A 16,569-nucleotide genomic window follows, 5' to 3' on the forward strand; every position below is an offset into this window, starting at 1 on the left:
GTGTTTGTAGGAGATATAAATCTTGTAATCCAAAATGGGGAGCTTGTTGGATAATCCGAGAGTAGATTAGGGTTTGTTTGGATCACCAGACTAATGTTTAGGCTAAACATGGACTAATTAAAACTCTTTTTTTAATGTGTTCTACTCGTCAATTAGTCTCTATTAGTTTTTGTTAAACCATGATTAGTTAAGGTTTAGGCCTTCTAATTGGCATCCAAAACATGGACTAAACTTCCATCCAAACAGTCCCTTAGTGCTGTACTAAGAGGTATTTAGGCATAGAATAGAGTGGTCATGCCTAGGGTTCAAGAGTTTGTAGCATAAAATATTCATGATTATTTTCTAGAGAGTCTGGTGTGATAGTTCGCGGGTGTATTCCCGAAGAGGGTTTTTTCTTCTTGGTTGGGGTCACATTGTTCCCACGGACAGTACGAGGGGGAGGGACGGCGAAAAGTTCAAGATAACAGTTTGTGGGTGAACCTAAGGTTGCATCGGCTCTAAGTGATCTCGCGAATAGTCTGGGTGTTCCTCCGAACAGTCCATGCAAACATCAACAGAACCTATGTAGATTGTTGTCCTTAGTATTATTGGGATTTGTTCTTAGGGATGATGCTTCCTAGGGGTGTTTGGTGATTATCTAGGAGTGTCAAGGTGAGGTGTTGGTGTTGGTGTTGTGTAGTGGCCTTGCATAAAGAGGTTTAAGCTAGTCATTGGACTTTGAGCAAAACATGAATAAAGAGAGATAAATCATGGAATTGAACTCGCTAAACTTAACTTTCGTGGTTTGGTGACCTTGTGTCACCAAGCTCAAGCTTGTGCCTTGCTTCTTCTTAGATCCAAGTGAAGGAGAAGGATTTGAGTAGAATTGGCCTTTCTCTTGCATAAACACATATTTCCATTTGTGCTTGAGCCAGGCGAGGGCACCCTCCGCTAGGCCACCGAAAATGACCACCTGGCTGCAGCACGCTGCTGCCCGGGTGGGCTGTCAATACGGTAATATATTTGTCTCTTTTGTGTTTTTTTTTTTTGCTTTTTTATGTAGTCATTTAATCTTGTTCTTTTTTTTTGTTTGTCTCAACATCAGGATATAAAGGTGTGGTCAAAACACCTTTCTTTGTTTCCTTATATATCCATTCCTTAATTATATGTATAAATAGTTATCAAGTAAAACAATAAAATTATTATTTTTTGTATATTATTGATTCATAAAAGCGTTTGATTTATTTTTGCCTTTACTTTAGTTATGTATATTACTCATGATATTAAGTAAGATTATATACACAAGAAAACATTCTCTCTCTCTATTAAATTTCTTTCAAGACAGTTTTTATTAAAATTTCAGACAACACTTTTACCGGGTAGCCGGCTAACCAAACAGCCCAAGACCCTGACGTCCGATCTCCGCACCCACACGGCCACACGGCGACACCTCCAGTTTGAACGTTGCGCCGGTCCCCTTTCATACGCCCTGCCTCAAACAGGGCGCTGCCTTCCGACTAGCCGTTGCGCCGCCCCTCTTCCGTCTTCAACCCCGCAAAACGGCCCCCAAAGGCTCCCCTAATCTCAGGATCTCCACCCGCCGCCTCTCTCTCTCTCTCTCTCTCTCTCTCTCTCTCTCCGATTTGTTCATCGATTGGTGCGCCCCCATCACCATGATTGACGGACAGCCCATGGAGGTGGAGCCGCCCGTCCTCGCGCCCCAACAGGCCGTCTCGTCCCCAGCGGCCGCGCTGTCCAAGAAGACGCTGGCGTCGGACGCGGCGTCGACCCCCAAGCGCAGGGCCGCGAGGAGGAAGACGCTCTGCGACATCACCAACCTGAGCAAGCGCGACCCGGCCGACGTGCCGGTGCCGGACGAGTCGGCGTGCCCGGCGGCGCCGGCACCGGCGAGCGCGGGCGGTGTTGAGGAGCTTGCGCAGCTAGCCAAGGTAAGATCGCCCTTCCATAATCCCGTCTTCTTCTTCCTGATAGTTGTCTTGGCGTGTATGGCTAACGTGGCTCTTCTTTTTCTCTTTCCACCGGAACAGAAGAACATGGAACTCGTGAGGCTCCTCGCGGAGAGAGAGTAAGTCTCTGCGCGCTCTGCTCCGCCGAATTATTCTACCGGTCATGGTTCTTGGGCAGTGATCTTGGGGTGTCCCCTTTTGGTCTGACTCCATTGGGTTTGGTTTGGGTGTCTGTGCAGCGAGATCATACAGTTGAGCGGGGCAGAGATTCAGAAGCTGCGCCTTGCCAACTGGGAGCTTGCCCGGGCCAATTCCCAGATGTTGGCGGTATGTTGCTCTGCTTCGTCCTCCAATTATCGCCAAGAAAGCTTAGAATGTTCAGTTCTTGTTGAAGTCTTTGCAGCTAAGCATATTTAGTCGCCATGTGGCGTATTTAGTCGCTCATCGTTTTGTTTATTAATTTTGCAGGAGGTTAACCTTGGAAAAAACAGGGTAAGTACAGTTTGACATCGTCAGACACGGTAGATTTCTTCATAGCATGTTCAGCAAGAATCTGAGCCTTCATTTCTTTTCTCACTGAAGTTGAAAGCGTTGCAACATGAGCTTGCGTGCTCAAGAGCCAGCCTTAAAGCGAAAACATCTGAACTGGAGGTACGCCGGATCCAGGACACTATTTTTTCTCCCTATAATCAGTTCATTTCCATGTCCGGTCATTTTTCCTTTTTGATGAACAACGGTGTGCGATGCCGACTCTTGTGTTCTTGCTACAGGATGTAAAGAAGACGATGCAGCGGCGCAACGCACCTGTGCAAAGGACGCAGCATCTGGGTCCTGACAGAGCTGCGCAGACCAAGGATGGAGATGTGGTCGATGCAGAGCCCGCTTCGGACGCATCGCGTGCGAGGAGCATCCAGAGGTCCGGGAACGCCAGCAGGAAACGGGTGCTGAGATCTCGATGTAATAATCCCCAATCCTCAGTTACCCGATTATCCCACATGACCTTGGTATCGACTTCGTCTGAATGTCTGACCGAATGCCCAATGTTTTTCAGCTCTAGGACCTACGACATCGGCGAAACTGGCGCTTCCGAAGGATAAGGATAGGGATGCCTCTCAGAGACGGTAAAACACCAAAGCTGAAAACTCTTGCCAAAGTTTTGACAGTTGAGTTTTGCTAAAGATCGTTGGTCTTCTTCTGCAGAAAGTCCATGAGAATACCTCAGCCAAGCAACCGCACGGAGGACTTGTTCGAGATAGAGGACGTCCAGCTCGCCATCAGCAGCTGCAACATCGATCCAGAGAGTGCTGCTGGCAGTGAGAAGCCTGGGCACCAGTTCTTGCGCAGATCATCTCTTGGAAGGCCGCTGCGGCAGGCCAAGGGACGAGTCACCACCTACAAGGAGATGCCTCTCCACGTTAAGCTCAGGAGGCCCTAGAGAGTGGTTGGTTTTTAGGCTTCGAGTTGCAACGATTCTTTTGATGTCTTCTGCAGCTGCTGAAGTGCAGAAGATAGTGTGTAGTCTCTCTTGTGAAAATCTGGGTGTGCATTTGGCTTATCGGCGTTGGTACTGAAGGTTGCTAAGATAATTTGTTTATCCAGGTTGTGACTTTGGTTCTTTTGCAATGCATAATCGAGGGCAGAAGATGTATTCCTTCAGATTCTAATGTTTCTATTTTTAGTAGGGTTCAGCCAACGTTTTTTTTTCTCTTTCAATTTTTGACCCTAAAGAGAAAACTAATGAGTCACACACTAAGCATAGCAATTATATTATTTATTAAATCTTATAGAAATAGAGTAAAAGATAATAGAATATTGGCGTTAAACATATTATCAAAGTGGCTAACTCCTTCAATAAACTTGTTCCAGGAAAATTCAAATTCTTCCATAAATTCATATGAATTTCTCACTAATGCAATTTCTTCTGTAAGTTTAGCAATTTTTGGTCTATTCATAGCATATATCTTTTATGGATCTGCTTATTCTTTTTTTCAGAATTTGAATTTTCAAAATTCCCTTGTAAAAAAGAATCCAAAAAAGAGCTTTTTGGATGAAGTAAAAAAAAAGATATACAGCTGGTCATATAATCGTGGTTATATAGATTTTTTCTATACTAGGGTTTTTATCCTAGGTATAAGAAGATTAGCTGAACTAACGCATTTTTTTGATAAAGGTGTCATTGATCCAGTGAAGAAATATCGTAAGTTGATAATAGGCACCAAGTATATTACAATCAAACAAACTATAGTACAGCTATGAATAAACTTAACAGTAGACCACAGTATCCACTAAAACTAGTTCAGTTTACATTCCAGAATGTGACGTTCATTCGTCTGGGAACCAAAGTCAAACTTAAGCTGAGTCATCGCTCTGAACTGTATAGCTAGCAGATGCAAAGTGTTCTTTCACCAGAGCAAGAGCTTTCCCTCTGTGAGATATTTCATTCTTCACTGACTTGGGCATCTCAGCATATCTGCATTACATGTAATGCAATTAGTGTGAAGAAGGATGCAGGAGGAGTGTGAACTGTCAGGAAAATACTGTACTCACGTTTGTTCAAAACCCACTGGCTGGAATACAGGATCCCATCCAAAATCATTAGGACCTCTAGCAGGTACAATCTTTCCCTGCACAAAGAGAGCCAGTCTCAAAACATGACATTCCAAAATAAATATGTTGCGGCATTCATCAAAATGCTATGATACAATTAAATTATCTGGGTGAAATAAGGCAAGCATGCTGTTGGAACAAGGCTAACTAACAATCTGATAGAGTTAATGGTTCATTATTTTTCTCTTTATGCTCCCAATAGAAAATTTGTATACATGTTACTAAATTATAGTTCCACTGTGGTTTGCTACTAAAACAAAAAGAAGTTACTAAAATATACACCCAAGATACAGGTTTGCCAACAGCAGCATTGTAGCAAGGATTTTAATAAATCAGTTCATCCACAGCTGCATCGGACTTCAAAACTCCAGAAAAAGAAAATGATATCTTACCGCAGTTTTTCCAACAAATGTGATTGGTTCCTCTCCAGGTCCAAGAGCAAGAGAAAAGATGCACATTGCAAACGCTGATTTATCTTCGTAAGCTTTTAACAGATTGTTCAGACCTATAAAAAAAATGGTGCACAAGGTTATTTAGTCAAAACACAAAAGAACCAGGAACACAAGAGATGAGAATCAGTTGGCTCTATAACCTTCATGCCCAATCTTCTCAAGAAACCACTTTCTGTTCATTCATGTATGCAAGATATCCAAACAAAGAGCAGATACATTAGTAATGGCATCGAACGCTCCAAGATTAAGATACAGTCTGTCAATGAGTTATGTTGGAAAAGGATGTTTATTAAGTGTGACTTAGGGATAAGATTGTACGGTTAGAATGCTTGAGCAATAAAAGGACTTACATGTAGGGTCCTGCAGCAGAAAGATGTGCATGTCAAATTCTGCATAATCAATTTACAAGAACTCAAAGGGAAGAACAATGCAAATAAATCACCTGGTAGGCCTTTGAGTGCATTAAAACATAGGCAGGTGTCCTCCACCAGTACAGGCCCATTCACCTATATGATTATATGAAGAACAAGATGGCAGATTTCAATCAGACCTGAAAGTTATTTCATTGGATGTATATCCCAATATGCGAGCGGTCAGAAACATGGAAGTACCTGAGATGCAGCCATTCGTGCTTTCTCTTTGGATATGTCCTCTGGCTCCCCTTGCAGTTCTGGCACTGCCAAATACAAATTTAACAGACAAAGAGTACAAAGAGATCATATGTTCTGTATTAAGAAAGAAAATAATAGCAATACATGAAGTAATATGAAGCAATCCCTCCATTCCAAATTATAGTTCATTTTGGCTTTGTCCTAAATCAAACTTCTTTAATTTTGACTGAGTTTATAGAAAAAAAGCATGAAGGGCGGGCCTGGTGCAAGCGGTAGAGTCTTACCGCCTGTGACCGGAAGGTCCCGGGTTCGAGTCGTGGTCTCCTCGCATTGCGCAGGCGAGGGTAAGGCTTGCCACTGACACCCCCAGACACCGCACAGAGCGGGAGTTCTCTGCACTGGGTACGCCCTTTTTTTATAGAAAAAGGCATCATCTACTATATCAAGTTAGTTTTAAAAAATTCTCCGTGAAATCCCTTGATGGTGCATTTATTTGATTTTGTAAATGTTAATATATTTTCCAAAACTTGATCAAAGTTAGAAAAGTTTGATTTAGGACAGAACCAAAGTGAACTATTTGGAATGGAGGAAGTAAAGGCATGATATAAGATCAGAAGTTTTAGATGTGGTTGTAGTGAACTTGTATGAGTTCCATCAGTTTTTTTTTTTAAATATTGTTGTGACATTTGATATGATGTGTTTGGCTATTCTGGGGCATTTGGCAATACACTGGAGATGCAATGTCAATTCTCAGTGTAGGATGTCAGAATCTGAATTTTCAAATGTGGGTAGCCCGGACTTCCATTTCAATGCACCAAACTACATATGATTCGTGTACCTGTGTCCACCACTGATAACCCCAACTATTAACAAATTCTTAGTCAGTATTAATCTCAGGACAGCAAAAGAAAAGAATCACAAGGCTCCGTTTAGAATTCTGGTCATCAGTAACTAAACAACACATTGGCTACAAGGTTATTTAACCCGGAACGACTGATGCAGTCCACCTGCCCCTATACATCTGTATTTTTCCAATGTTTGCTACCTAACTGTTGCATGAATTTCCTGATTATAACACACAGCAAGATGAGAAACTTCAGCGAAGCTTTGCTATCAAATTACTGACACCCTGACGATATGACTGATCAGAGAAAAGGGAACGTGGTGTTATCTGTCCTGAATCTCCAGTTACTAAAAATCAGAATTCGGTACCATCAGCGATATCAGCTAATCAGATATAACAAGACCCTGGAGCTCACGCGTTAATGTATCAGTGTATCTCAAATCCTCAATTCCGCGATTGGCAGATAACCACAAGCCCAAAGGCCACAACTCAGCGACGCCACCCCCTTCAGCCACCGAGTCATGGTGGCGCGCACTTGAACCGCTAGCGCTAAAACCCTCTCTGCTAGGCTGCTACTCGTGTAAGGTTGCAGATGCGGGCGACAAAGATGGATTGGGGAAGAGAGAGAGGAGGCCCTCACGGTCGAGCTTCAGCGACTGGAAGGGGATGGAAGAGCCGAGGATGGCGCGGACCTCCTCCAGCTTCTTGGCGTTGCCCGTCACGAAGGTCACCGCCTTCGGCAGCACCTGCGCCGCTGCCGACATGGTGCAGTGGTGGGGTGTAGCCCGTTAAACACTTCTTCCGCAGGATACGGCGCGGGGAGCCGCAGATACGAGCGCGGCGGCGACGACGGCGGCGATGGGTGAAGGGACGGGGACGTCGGGGAGAGATGTCGTTTGCTGGTTTCTGTTCCGAGTGGACCTGAGCGAACGTGGGCCGGCCCAGCCTGAGCCCTACGGCTAGGTCTGGCCCGTGTCTGTTTAGGACTTTTTTTTTATCAGATACAATTATTAGACGCAAAAAGGCCACCCACTTCACACTCACATCACACACATATGTGTACCTTACTTTTCTGAAAACAATACAGAAAAAAGTGTGAAACCAGGGTTTAAACCCTGTTGGGTAGCGTCCCACTGGATTGCCCTACCACTGGATCAAAGATCATTTTCGTGCGTCTGTTTATGACTTTAGGCCATATTTGATAGAGATGATCAACCTAGAAAGATCGGCCCCGTCAAATTGAATTGTCTAAATCATTTTGATGTAAGGAAAAGGTGACGTATGTACCTCTCTCGACTATTGTTAGAGTCCAGATTTCCTCCTCGAACTAAAAAAGAGCGGTTAGTTCTCTAAAATTTCTGGCCTTTCATTAGCCCTTCACAAAATGCTCAGGTCCAATGGCGGAGGGTGAGGCGAAATTGGGGGGGGGGGGGATTTCAGTGTTACACAACATAAATGATCATTAAAAGAAACTTTATAATTGCTATGTTTTGTGAAGCTAAATTGTACATTGTCTGATTGTAATGGGCCTAAGAAGAATGAAAAGTTTGTATCAACAGGCTAGCTTGCAGCTTATCAAAGCTCAGCATAGATATTGCCTATTGGTGAACACTTCCTGGGATCCGGGTGCGCACTTGCATGTCTGAGAGTGAGAATGGGTACTCTAAAAAAACGGTACTTGCTCATATAGAATTTGAAATGAGCTAAACATGATTATTAATATACCCGTTTGGATCCTTGAAATTAAATCTATTTTAATAATCATAATTCAGACACGTATTAATTAAGCTAATATAGTTGTATATAGATTATATTTGTATATCATTGTTGGTTAGAGATATTTATGTGTTGCACTTAGGGGAGGAAGTTGAAGAGCGTGTTATAGGTTGCAAAATAGAAACATAACACGGTGATCTATAGAATCAATTTCCATCTCCCACACTATGAATTTGAGATATGCTATATATGTGAACTTTGAAAAGTGGTGGAATGTCAAATTCAAAGCCAAATAGTCTAATTTATTAAGTAGATTTCAATTTCTCAAAATAAAATGATCCAAACGGCCTCTAATAGTATTTAGTTATCAAATTATACCACCGTCTCATATTGCATTAATGCTCAGAGTGCAGAGGGTAGAGGCAACATACTCCCATACTAAATTTAAGAGTAATCAATAGGGGCTAGTGTGGGGGAGGTGGTGCATTTGCAGCGTGATCGGCTAGGGCTGGCTGGCCAGCCCCCTCACATAGACACTATTCATATAAATCAGCCAGCAGTACTTCTCTCTCACATAAACGAACCAGCAACGATACAAACTAGTCAACCGAACAGGCCGTTGGTGTGCTTGTAACAAGCTTGAAAACTGTCATGGAGAATGGGGAGGGCAGAGTACAGTTTGTCCTCCACAAGGCTCCGCCTTTGCTCGGGGCTAAATAAAAAGGGCACGTAGACCTTATTTGAATTCATAGAGCTAATAGTTAGTCGCTAATAGCTTATTTGATTCGTCTACCTAAATGTTAGTTAATACCCATTTAACAATGAGAGAATTCCTTATTTGACACTGGGAAAATGAGTCGTTCCTTTCTTGGCCCTGAAATTTTCTTCGTTCCCTATTTGACACTGACTTCAACTTTCGTTCCTAATTTGACACTGCCGTCAAATCCGTTAGCTAACGGTGTTAACTGGCCGTTAAAAAGACGTTTTTGCCCCTAGAAAAAAAAGCGGCGAAGCAAATTTGAGAGGAAAAAAAACCTGCGCCTTTTTTTTAGCTGGGCGCATGCATCAGAGGCGGGCGCAGGTTTTTTTTTCCTCTCAAATTTGCTTTGCCGTTTTTTTTCTAGGGGCAAAAACGTCTTTTTAACGGTCAGTTAACACCGTTAGCTAACGGATTTGACGGCAGTGTCAAATTAGGAACGAAAATTGAAGTCAGTGTCAAATAGGGAACGAAGAAAATTTCAGGGCCAAGAAAGGAACGACTCATTTTCCCAGTGTCAAATAAGAAATTCTCTCTTTAACAATTACCTTACTAGTTGGGCCAAACTAGCTAATAACCAGCTAATATAAGCTATGAGCTATTATAACTAGCTAACTATTAACAACTAATGATCCAAACAAGGCATGTGTCATGACCTTTCTTTTTCCAGAAAGACTCCTTAGTAATTGGGTGCTTTTGTCTAATATATTCGAAGGTTGTCTAAAGTGTAGTTATCTTGAGAATGTCGTATCAGCGGGTGGCTCAAACGGTGCTTGTGGTTCAAGGACCGAAAGGCGTTGGTGGATAGCTCACATATAGGATTGGGGCAGGGGTGATTGTAGCCGCCAAGAGCAATGGCACTGGAAAAGGCAACGACCAACGTGGACGGTGCCATGAGCTGCTGACAAGGATAGCATGAGGGAGTAGTAGACGATAGATGGATACAGATAAGGAGTGGAGGATCGAGAGGTGGGGCCTATGCGTCATAGGCTCAACCACAGTAACTCTTGTACCCTCTAATCACGCTCGAAAATAATACGCACCATGCATAGGCCAAAGAGTCTCTCGTATTGGGAGGTGGGGCCTATGCGTCATAGGCTCAACCACGATAAATCTTGTATTCTTATAAGCGCGCTTAAAAATAATTGATATAACATCTCGATCGAATGAGTACTACAGAGACATCTCTTAAAAAACTCGCTCTTTCCTATTGTAATGATACGTTAAATAGAAACCACGGGAAGAAGCATGAATATGAGAAGTTTTGGGGGAAAAAAACATTTAACTGGTTGCTGTAACTACGAGGCCTAGATTTTTGTTTTGGTTGGAGCTATTTGCTGTGTAACAACTAACTAGTAGCGACCACAACACATCTTGCCCACATATACAATTCGACGTGTTTAAACAATTGGCTGTTATTTTTCATAGAGAAAGAGAACGGGGTCGCTGAAAGATACTTCAGAAGATCTGGGTGTTACTTTTCCGGCCGGGCCCGCCCGTGCACCGCGTGGAAAACACTCTCCTCCGGTAGTCGGTGCACGACTGACCGTGACCGCGACCGCGACCAGGACTCCCGTCCGTCCGCCCGATCCGTCCTCACACGCACAGCACAGGGTTTAAGAAGCAACAACTCTGCCAGGCTACGCACAGTACGGCAGTAGCGCAGCAGCAATCCCGCCTCCCTGGCGCGCGGGACTCACGCCTCCCGTACCACCAGGTCTCCTCTCCGGCCCGTCGCCCTTCCTCCCCACAAAACTTCGTGGTAAAACCTCCGCGATTTCCCTTCCCCACCCACCACGGCAGTCGCCCTCGCCTCCCCTCCTACAAATAACCCCACAAGTCCACAACCTCGTTCGACCCTCGGCGAGGACGAGAGTACCTGCTCGCTGCTGCAGCAAGCAAGTAGTGACTAGTAGCGAGCCAAGGAAAGGAGTTAAGCAATGGAGAAGGCCATCGACAGGCAGAGGGTCCTGCTGCGGCACCTCAACCCCGCGGCGGCGGCGGCGAGCCCCGCCCCGCCCGCCATCTCCGTGAGAACTCTCTCTCTCTCTCTCTCTCTCTCTCTCTCTCTCTCTCTCTCTCTCTCTCTCTCTCTCGTTCGCTCGGGCCAAATCGCTGGTCCGACCGCTTCGGCGGCGTTGTATGCGGCCCCAGATCTGTTACTGACCGACGAGGGTGCTGTGTGTGTGTGGGTGGGTGCGTGGCAGGCGAGCGCGTGCGCGGCGGGGGACAGCGCGGCGTACCACCGGACGCCGGCCTTCGCTGACGACGTCGTCATCGTCGCGTAAGTGAAATTCGGCTCCCTGGCCTTTTGTGCTTTGATTGATTGATCCGCAGGCGGGCCTCTTTTTTTGTTAAAAGCTTTTGATTGCGACTGGACTGCTGCGGGAATTCCCTTTGTTTTCGGCTATTTTTGTCGTAACATATTATGCGCAAGAAACTATCCATCAGATCAGCAGATGCCCATCCAATGGATGGGGCGAGGGGGCTAAGCGAAAAAAAAAGGTCGGCGGGTGGGGGTTTAAGCGCAAAAAAATTTCACCTCTCGCCTCATTGGATCAGCATCTGGTGGTCCTGATCGGTAGTTCTAAGTTTGGATCAGCATCACGTGATGGTTAGTTTCTAAGTTTGGACACTGATATATTGCCATTTTTGTGTGGCCGTTTGTCCGGCGATGGTTCCTAGGAGAATCAGCGACAGGAGGGACCGTGTAGAATTATAGATGGCGTTTGGTTTGATGAAATGTAACGTGTAATCTGTTTACTTGGTGGACTGGATAACCTTGCAGACGTTTGTTTCAGTTCTGTCCGTTATGCAATACCACGTAATCAGATATCATCCTATTCATCACTGATACCGGCTTGCCTCCGGCCCTTATTTTATGGCGCTGCCGCCCGCCTCTACGTACGAACCAAACCCACGTGAGCTGATTTCATTTGCGGTCACATTACCCGAGGATGAACCAAACACGTTGTATGGTCGAGCGCGCCCGTGGCTGCGACTGCGAATGCAATTATGCATTGCGGCGAATTTTGGGCTCTGCCTGTTAGTCAAACTGACTGTAATCGGTAGGGATCACCCTTTTTTGGAAGTCATTAGGGAGCCATGCTAGACTCATTTGTTGACTATAATAATTGTTCAGACGTACAGGAGTAGTAGATATACGTATTACAATCTTAGGCACCTGATAGTTTCAAATAATTCTGTAGATAGAATTGTTTTTTTTCTTGTTTTTTTTTGTTACTTATTTCTCTTAAGCATGGAAGAAATATGATTCATTGCATACCCTTTCTGCCTCCAGTGCTTACAGGACGGCGATTTGCAAGGCCAAGAGAGGTGGTTTCAAGGATACCTTCGCTGAGGACCTCTTGGTTCCTGTCTTCAAGGTTTGTGCTTTTCACGTTGTTCCACTTTATGCAACTTATAGTGTTAAACCACTGAATTGATTGCTTGTCGTGAATTCTTTATCCTTGGGACTTTACATATATTTTGTTTCTCATCCATAGGCTTTGGTAGACAAGACGAAGCTGGACCCAAGTGAAGTTGGCGACATTGTTGTCGGTACTGTCTTAGCTCCTGGTTCCCAGAGGGCAATCGAATGCAGAATGGCTGCACTCTATGCTGGTTTCCCTGGTAATGGCATTTTCTCTGTTGCATCTTCCTGTGATGTCGGACAACCATCATCCCCGCCTTGACCAATTTGTTGGTTGGATGCAGACACTGTTCCTCTTAAGACTGTAAACAGGCAATGCTCTTCTGGCCTTCAGGCAGTTGCAGACGTTGCTACTGCTATTAAAGCAGGACTCTATGACATTGGTAGGATTTGTTGCTGTCTGATTTTAGGTTACTTTGTTTTGTTTTGGATTGGTTGATGAATTGGGTTTTATTTTCTCCAATCAAGGTATTGCTGCTGGTTTGGAGTCCATGACTGTGAATAAAGTTAATCTTATTGGGGAAGTGAACCCCAAAGTAAGTGTAACATGTTGGGTCAATACAACAAAACTGCATATTTAGATACATGTGCAAACATCTTTGATCTGATTGATTTTTTGTCTGGAATCTTTCTACTGTTTTAGGTTGAGCTATTTTCTCAAGCACGCGATTGCCTTCTCCCAATGGGCCTCACATCTGAGAATGTTGCACACCGTTTTGGCATAACACGACTGGAGCAAGATCAAGCTGCTGTAAGTTGCTTGATTCCCGTTCTGTGGTTCGTTTTTGTGTGTATATGAGACTATGGGTTGCTGTCTCACAATATGCTTCTTGCTTTTAAAGTCTTATTAATCTTTATTCTGTTGTGTAGGTTGAGTCACACAGAAAGGCTGCTGCCGCAGCAGCTGCTGGTAAATTCAAAGAGGAAATTGTGCCAGTTCATACAAAGGTAATGTAGTTTAATTTACCTTTGTCAAGTAACTACGCTAACTGTTGAAGATTTCTGACATTAAAAAGGTGAAATATTCTTCTGTGTTATGTGCTAACACAATGTTACCTTATAAAGATTATTGATCCAAAAACTGGTGAGGAAAAGAAGATCGTAGTCTCAGCAGATGATGGAATCCGAGCGGATACTTCGCTTGCAGTCCTGTCAAAACTCAAACCAGCATTTTCAAAGGATGGCACCACCACTGCTGGTAATTAAAAGTGAATTCTACCTGCTTCGTGATTGTCCATTAGTAGTATCCACACAAAAGTTCATTGTTGTTTAACTGTAGGGAATGCAAGCCAATTGAGCGATGGCGCTGGGGCTGTCTTGCTAATGAGACGGGATGTTGCTATGAAAAAGGGTCTTCCAATTCTTGGTGTCTTTAGGTATCATTACTGTCCCCGTATGATGTCCAGTACATATGCAATCGATCTAGTGATCTAGTCCTTGCTCCGTTTTGCTGCTAGGACCAAAAGCAGTTAAACACCTTAGGCAATGTTTGGTTCGCTCTACAGTAATGCAAACGGAAATAATATTAGTTCAAATCGAATGGCTTGCGGTAACATCCGTAGCTTTAAATCCATTACATTTGCGTTACCAACGCTTCTACCAAACAGCACAATAGTTTTACTAAGCAATTCCATTGGTCAAACAGCACAATAGTTTTACTAAGCAATTCCATTGGTCAACACTATCATTGTTAGCCTATGATACCATTAATTGTTGTAAATTTCTGTTGAGAGGCTGAGCAATAAATCTGAATGTGCAAATGTAGGACCTTTGCCGCTGTTGGAGTTGATCCAGCTGTAATGGGTATTGGTCCTGCCGTTGCAATCCCTGCAGCAGTGAAAGCTGCTGGCCTCCAGATGGATGACATTGATCTATTTGAAATCAATGAGGTATATTTTGATCTGTCTCTTGAGTTCTTTCTCTAGACGACATCATAAAACTAGAATTGGCAGATAATATTTACTTTCTCTTGTCCATAGGCTTTTGCATCTCAGTATGTCTACTGCTGCAAGAAGTTGGAACTTGATCCTGCTAAAGTCAATGTTAATGGCGGTGCAATGGCTCTTGGACATCCATTGGGTTGTACAGGTATTTGCCTTTTGCTATTCCAGATTGTTATGTTCCACAGATTCATTTCATTTGACTATGTGGTGTGCCTTGGACTAACTTTGCAAAACATTGAGACCCGTGAGCTGCCTGGTTACAATATTTTGAGTGATGATGACAGTAGCATTGGTGTTTACTTGGCAGGTGCACGGTGCGTCAGTACTCTTCTCAATGAGATGAAGCGCCGTGGCAAGGATTGCCGGTTCGGAGTGATTTCTATGTGCATAGGTACATGATTTACCGATGTATTCCGTTTTACCTGCATCAAATGGTTGTTTTGGAGCGGAAATTGTAACAGATACCTTCTCACTTTGACATGTACTGATGATGGCAGGTTCTGGGATGGGTGCTGCTGCTGTATTGGAGCGGGGAGACGGCGTCGATGAGCTCACCAATGCTCGGGGAATCCCAACCCATAACTGGCTTTCCAAGGACGCGATGTAACTACACCCACCAAAATTGCTGGAACTGGTAGTATTGTTTCCAGATCGCTATAGAAGGCGAATTGGCGAATAAAATGATATTTGTATTTGACGTCCTTGCTGGGGATTTACAAAGGTTTTTTTATTCCATCGATATCTGAACTTGCTTATAGCTGGAAAGGCGCGTGAATAACTCAATAGTCTGCTGCAAGTGCACCCGCTTAATAGAACACACAGTCGGTCAGTCACACAGCATCTATTTGGCCTGGCGGGAAGGTGAGGTGGTGGTATATAGGGCCGTAAACGTCTAAAAGAGCCACACGCTGGAGGGAGCCTAGCACCCCGAGCTCGACGAGACCCCCTGTCCGGATGTAGATATTGATGCATGGAATTGGAAATTGAATTGTGTTGTTTGGTTGCACGCGGAATTGAGATTTGGAATTAGAGATCCAATTCCTTGGTATAGCACTATAACTAGAAGCTCTCTCCCAACACAGAGCGTTACCTTTTTCTCTTTTTTTTTACAACAAACATGCTTTATTTCAACAGCAAGCAGCTGATAAAAGCCTTACATGGTTCAAGACTACAGAAGATAGTGCATCCTGTAATGGGCACTGAGTTACGTGTGCTCCATTAGAGCAAGAACAAGGCACGGTAAGAGAACTTGGCGGAGACTGTGAAAGAGCCTGTCGGGCTAAAGTATCTGCCGTTTGATTCTGAGATCTGTGAATCTTGAGAATGGTCCTGTTTGTGTTGCGTGTGCAGTTGGCAAACATTTGAGTAAATGGTTTGATTCTCCACTCCGGTGGATTGCCTTGGTCTGAGGCATTGAGGAAATGCACCAGCTGCTGGTTGTCTGAGAGGAAGTGGACTTGCTGAAGATTGAGCTGCTGAGTTATAAGTTATAACTGCAGCAAGTGCCATTGCAGCTGCTTCAGCCATCAGCACCGATGTAGTCCCAATCATCCTCGTCTTAATGTAGATGGTTTGCACTGGGTCAACCTGAGTGTTGATTATGAACAAACCGATACCTGCTGAACGTGGAGGAAGTGAGGGAAGATCAGGTGCGGTTGATGCATCGCAGTAACACCGGACTCCGTCAAGAAGTGCTGGGAGTTGAACCATGAAAGGGTCCCCCGGATTGGTTGGTGTTATGCTGGTCTGGTACCTGCAGCAGCATTGTTGATACCTGTCTGTGTAGTATCGGTTCCACTCTGGCTCTGATATTCATTTGTGTCCGTGCGGTTGGTGCAGTAGTCTGATTGGTGACCTGCAAGGGAAGCCTGGTGGGTTGTGATGTGCGCCGCCACCGCATGGTGTACCTGCCAGGGAGACCAACATTTGCTCTGGAATCTAGGATCATTTCTAGCTTTCCATAAATACCATAAAGTGATTAGAATCTTATTGAATAGATCATTAGGGATGGAGTTGGTTATGATAGCCTGTAGGATCAATTGCACTCTGTCATTGTCTTGAGGCAGGCTGTCGGTGTGTAGCGGTGGATTAGATAAAAAACAGACAGCTCTCGGTAGTTGACAGTGGAAAAATAGATGGGCGTCATCCTCCACCTGTCCACAAGCTGCACAATGGTTATCAATATTAGTGGTATACCTTGATGCTCTCTCAGTAGTAGCCAGTGTTAGTAATTCTTGCGCAGGATTAGTTGCAAAAGATA

At 44.2% G+C, this 16,569-nt stretch overlaps 3 protein-coding genes across 3 annotated transcripts; 2 read left to right on the top strand and 1 right to left on the bottom strand.

Moving 5' to 3' along the window:
• The first annotated feature begins 1,562 nt into the window (after positions 1 to 1,562).
• On the top strand, positions 1,563 to 3,575 carry LOC136538996 (SHUGOSHIN 2-like). The gene is made up of 8 exons (XM_066530920.1): positions 1,563 to 1,928; positions 2,028 to 2,065; positions 2,186 to 2,273; positions 2,415 to 2,438; positions 2,529 to 2,597; positions 2,717 to 2,903; positions 2,998 to 3,067; positions 3,147 to 3,575. The coding sequence occupies exons 1-8, from the start codon at positions 1,653 to 1,655 to the stop codon at positions 3,379 to 3,381; spliced, it is 987 nt and encodes a 328-aa protein (XP_066387017.1). The 5' UTR covers positions 1,563 to 1,652; the 3' UTR covers positions 3,382 to 3,575.
• A 547-nt stretch (positions 3,576 to 4,122) lies between these two features.
• LOC136538997 (inosine triphosphate pyrophosphatase-like) lies at positions 4,123 to 7,388 on the bottom strand. The gene is made up of 8 exons (XM_066530921.1): positions 7,101 to 7,388; positions 5,617 to 5,681; positions 5,448 to 5,511; positions 5,356 to 5,365; positions 5,146 to 5,177; positions 4,946 to 5,058; positions 4,494 to 4,570; positions 4,123 to 4,416 (listed from the first exon to the last, which is right to left on the bottom strand). Exons 1-8 carry the CDS (start codon positions 7,222 to 7,224, stop codon positions 4,296 to 4,298), a joined length of 606 nt encoding a protein of 201 aa, XP_066387018.1. The 5' UTR covers positions 7,225 to 7,388; the 3' UTR covers positions 4,123 to 4,295.
• A 3,206-nt stretch (positions 7,389 to 10,594) lies between these two features.
• Positions 10,595 to 15,048, top strand: LOC136538998 (3-ketoacyl-CoA thiolase 2, peroxisomal-like). The gene is made up of 14 exons (XM_066530923.1): positions 10,595 to 10,963; positions 11,141 to 11,217; positions 12,235 to 12,319; positions 12,440 to 12,566; positions 12,651 to 12,749; positions 12,835 to 12,902; positions 13,010 to 13,117; positions 13,237 to 13,314; positions 13,432 to 13,564; positions 13,646 to 13,742; positions 14,132 to 14,255; positions 14,346 to 14,454; positions 14,617 to 14,700; positions 14,807 to 15,048. Exons 1-14 carry the CDS (start codon positions 10,874 to 10,876, stop codon positions 14,914 to 14,916), a joined length of 1,389 nt encoding a protein of 462 aa, XP_066387020.1. The 5' UTR covers positions 10,595 to 10,873; the 3' UTR covers positions 14,917 to 15,048.
• Positions 15,049 to 16,569: the final 1,521 nt, after the last annotated feature.

This window comes from Miscanthus floridulus, chromosome 2, assembly GCF_019320115.1.
Source record: "Miscanthus floridulus cultivar M001 chromosome 2, ASM1932011v1, whole genome shotgun sequence".
Classification (NCBI taxonomy): domain Eukaryota; kingdom Viridiplantae; phylum Streptophyta; class Magnoliopsida; order Poales; family Poaceae; genus Miscanthus; species Miscanthus floridulus.

What these genes read in the sequence shown, in the direction of transcription:
- LOC136538996 (XM_066530920.1), top strand. Translation starts at nt 1,653, where the DNA reads ATGATTGACGGACAGCCCATGGAGGTGGAGCCGCCCGTCCTCGCGCCC. An exon ending in TTAACCTTGGAAAAAACAGG is followed by an intron (nt 2,439 to 2,528) that starts GTAAGTACAGTT and finishes TTCTCACTGAAG; the next exon opens with TTGAAAGCGTTGCAACATGA. An exon ending in AGGGATGCCTCTCAGAGACG is followed by an intron (nt 3,068 to 3,146) that starts GTAAAACACCAA and finishes CTTCTTCTGCAG; the next exon opens with AAAGTCCATGAGAATACCTC.
- LOC136538997 (XM_066530921.1), bottom strand. Translation starts at nt 7,224, where the DNA reads ATGTCGGCAGCGGCGCAGGTGCTGCCGAAGGCGGTGACCTTCGTGACG. An exon ending in TGAGAAGATTGGGCATGAAG is followed by an intron (nt 5,059 to 5,145) that starts GTTATAGAGCCA and finishes TTTTTTTTATAG; the next exon opens with GTCTGAACAATCTGTTAAAA. An exon ending in CATTTGTTGGAAAAACTGCG is followed by an intron (nt 4,571 to 4,945) that starts GTAAGATATCAT and finishes CTCTTTGTGCAG; the next exon opens with GGAAAGATTGTACCTGCTAG.
- LOC136538998 (XM_066530923.1), top strand. Translation starts at nt 10,874, where the DNA reads ATGGAGAAGGCCATCGACAGGCAGAGGGTCCTGCTGCGGCACCTCAAC. An exon ending in GACGACGTCGTCATCGTCGC is followed by an intron (nt 11,218 to 12,234) that starts GTAAGTGAAATT and finishes TTCTGCCTCCAG; the next exon opens with TGCTTACAGGACGGCGATTT. An exon ending in ACTCTATGCTGGTTTCCCTG is followed by an intron (nt 12,567 to 12,650) that starts GTAATGGCATTT and finishes GGTTGGATGCAG; the next exon opens with ACACTGTTCCTCTTAAGACT.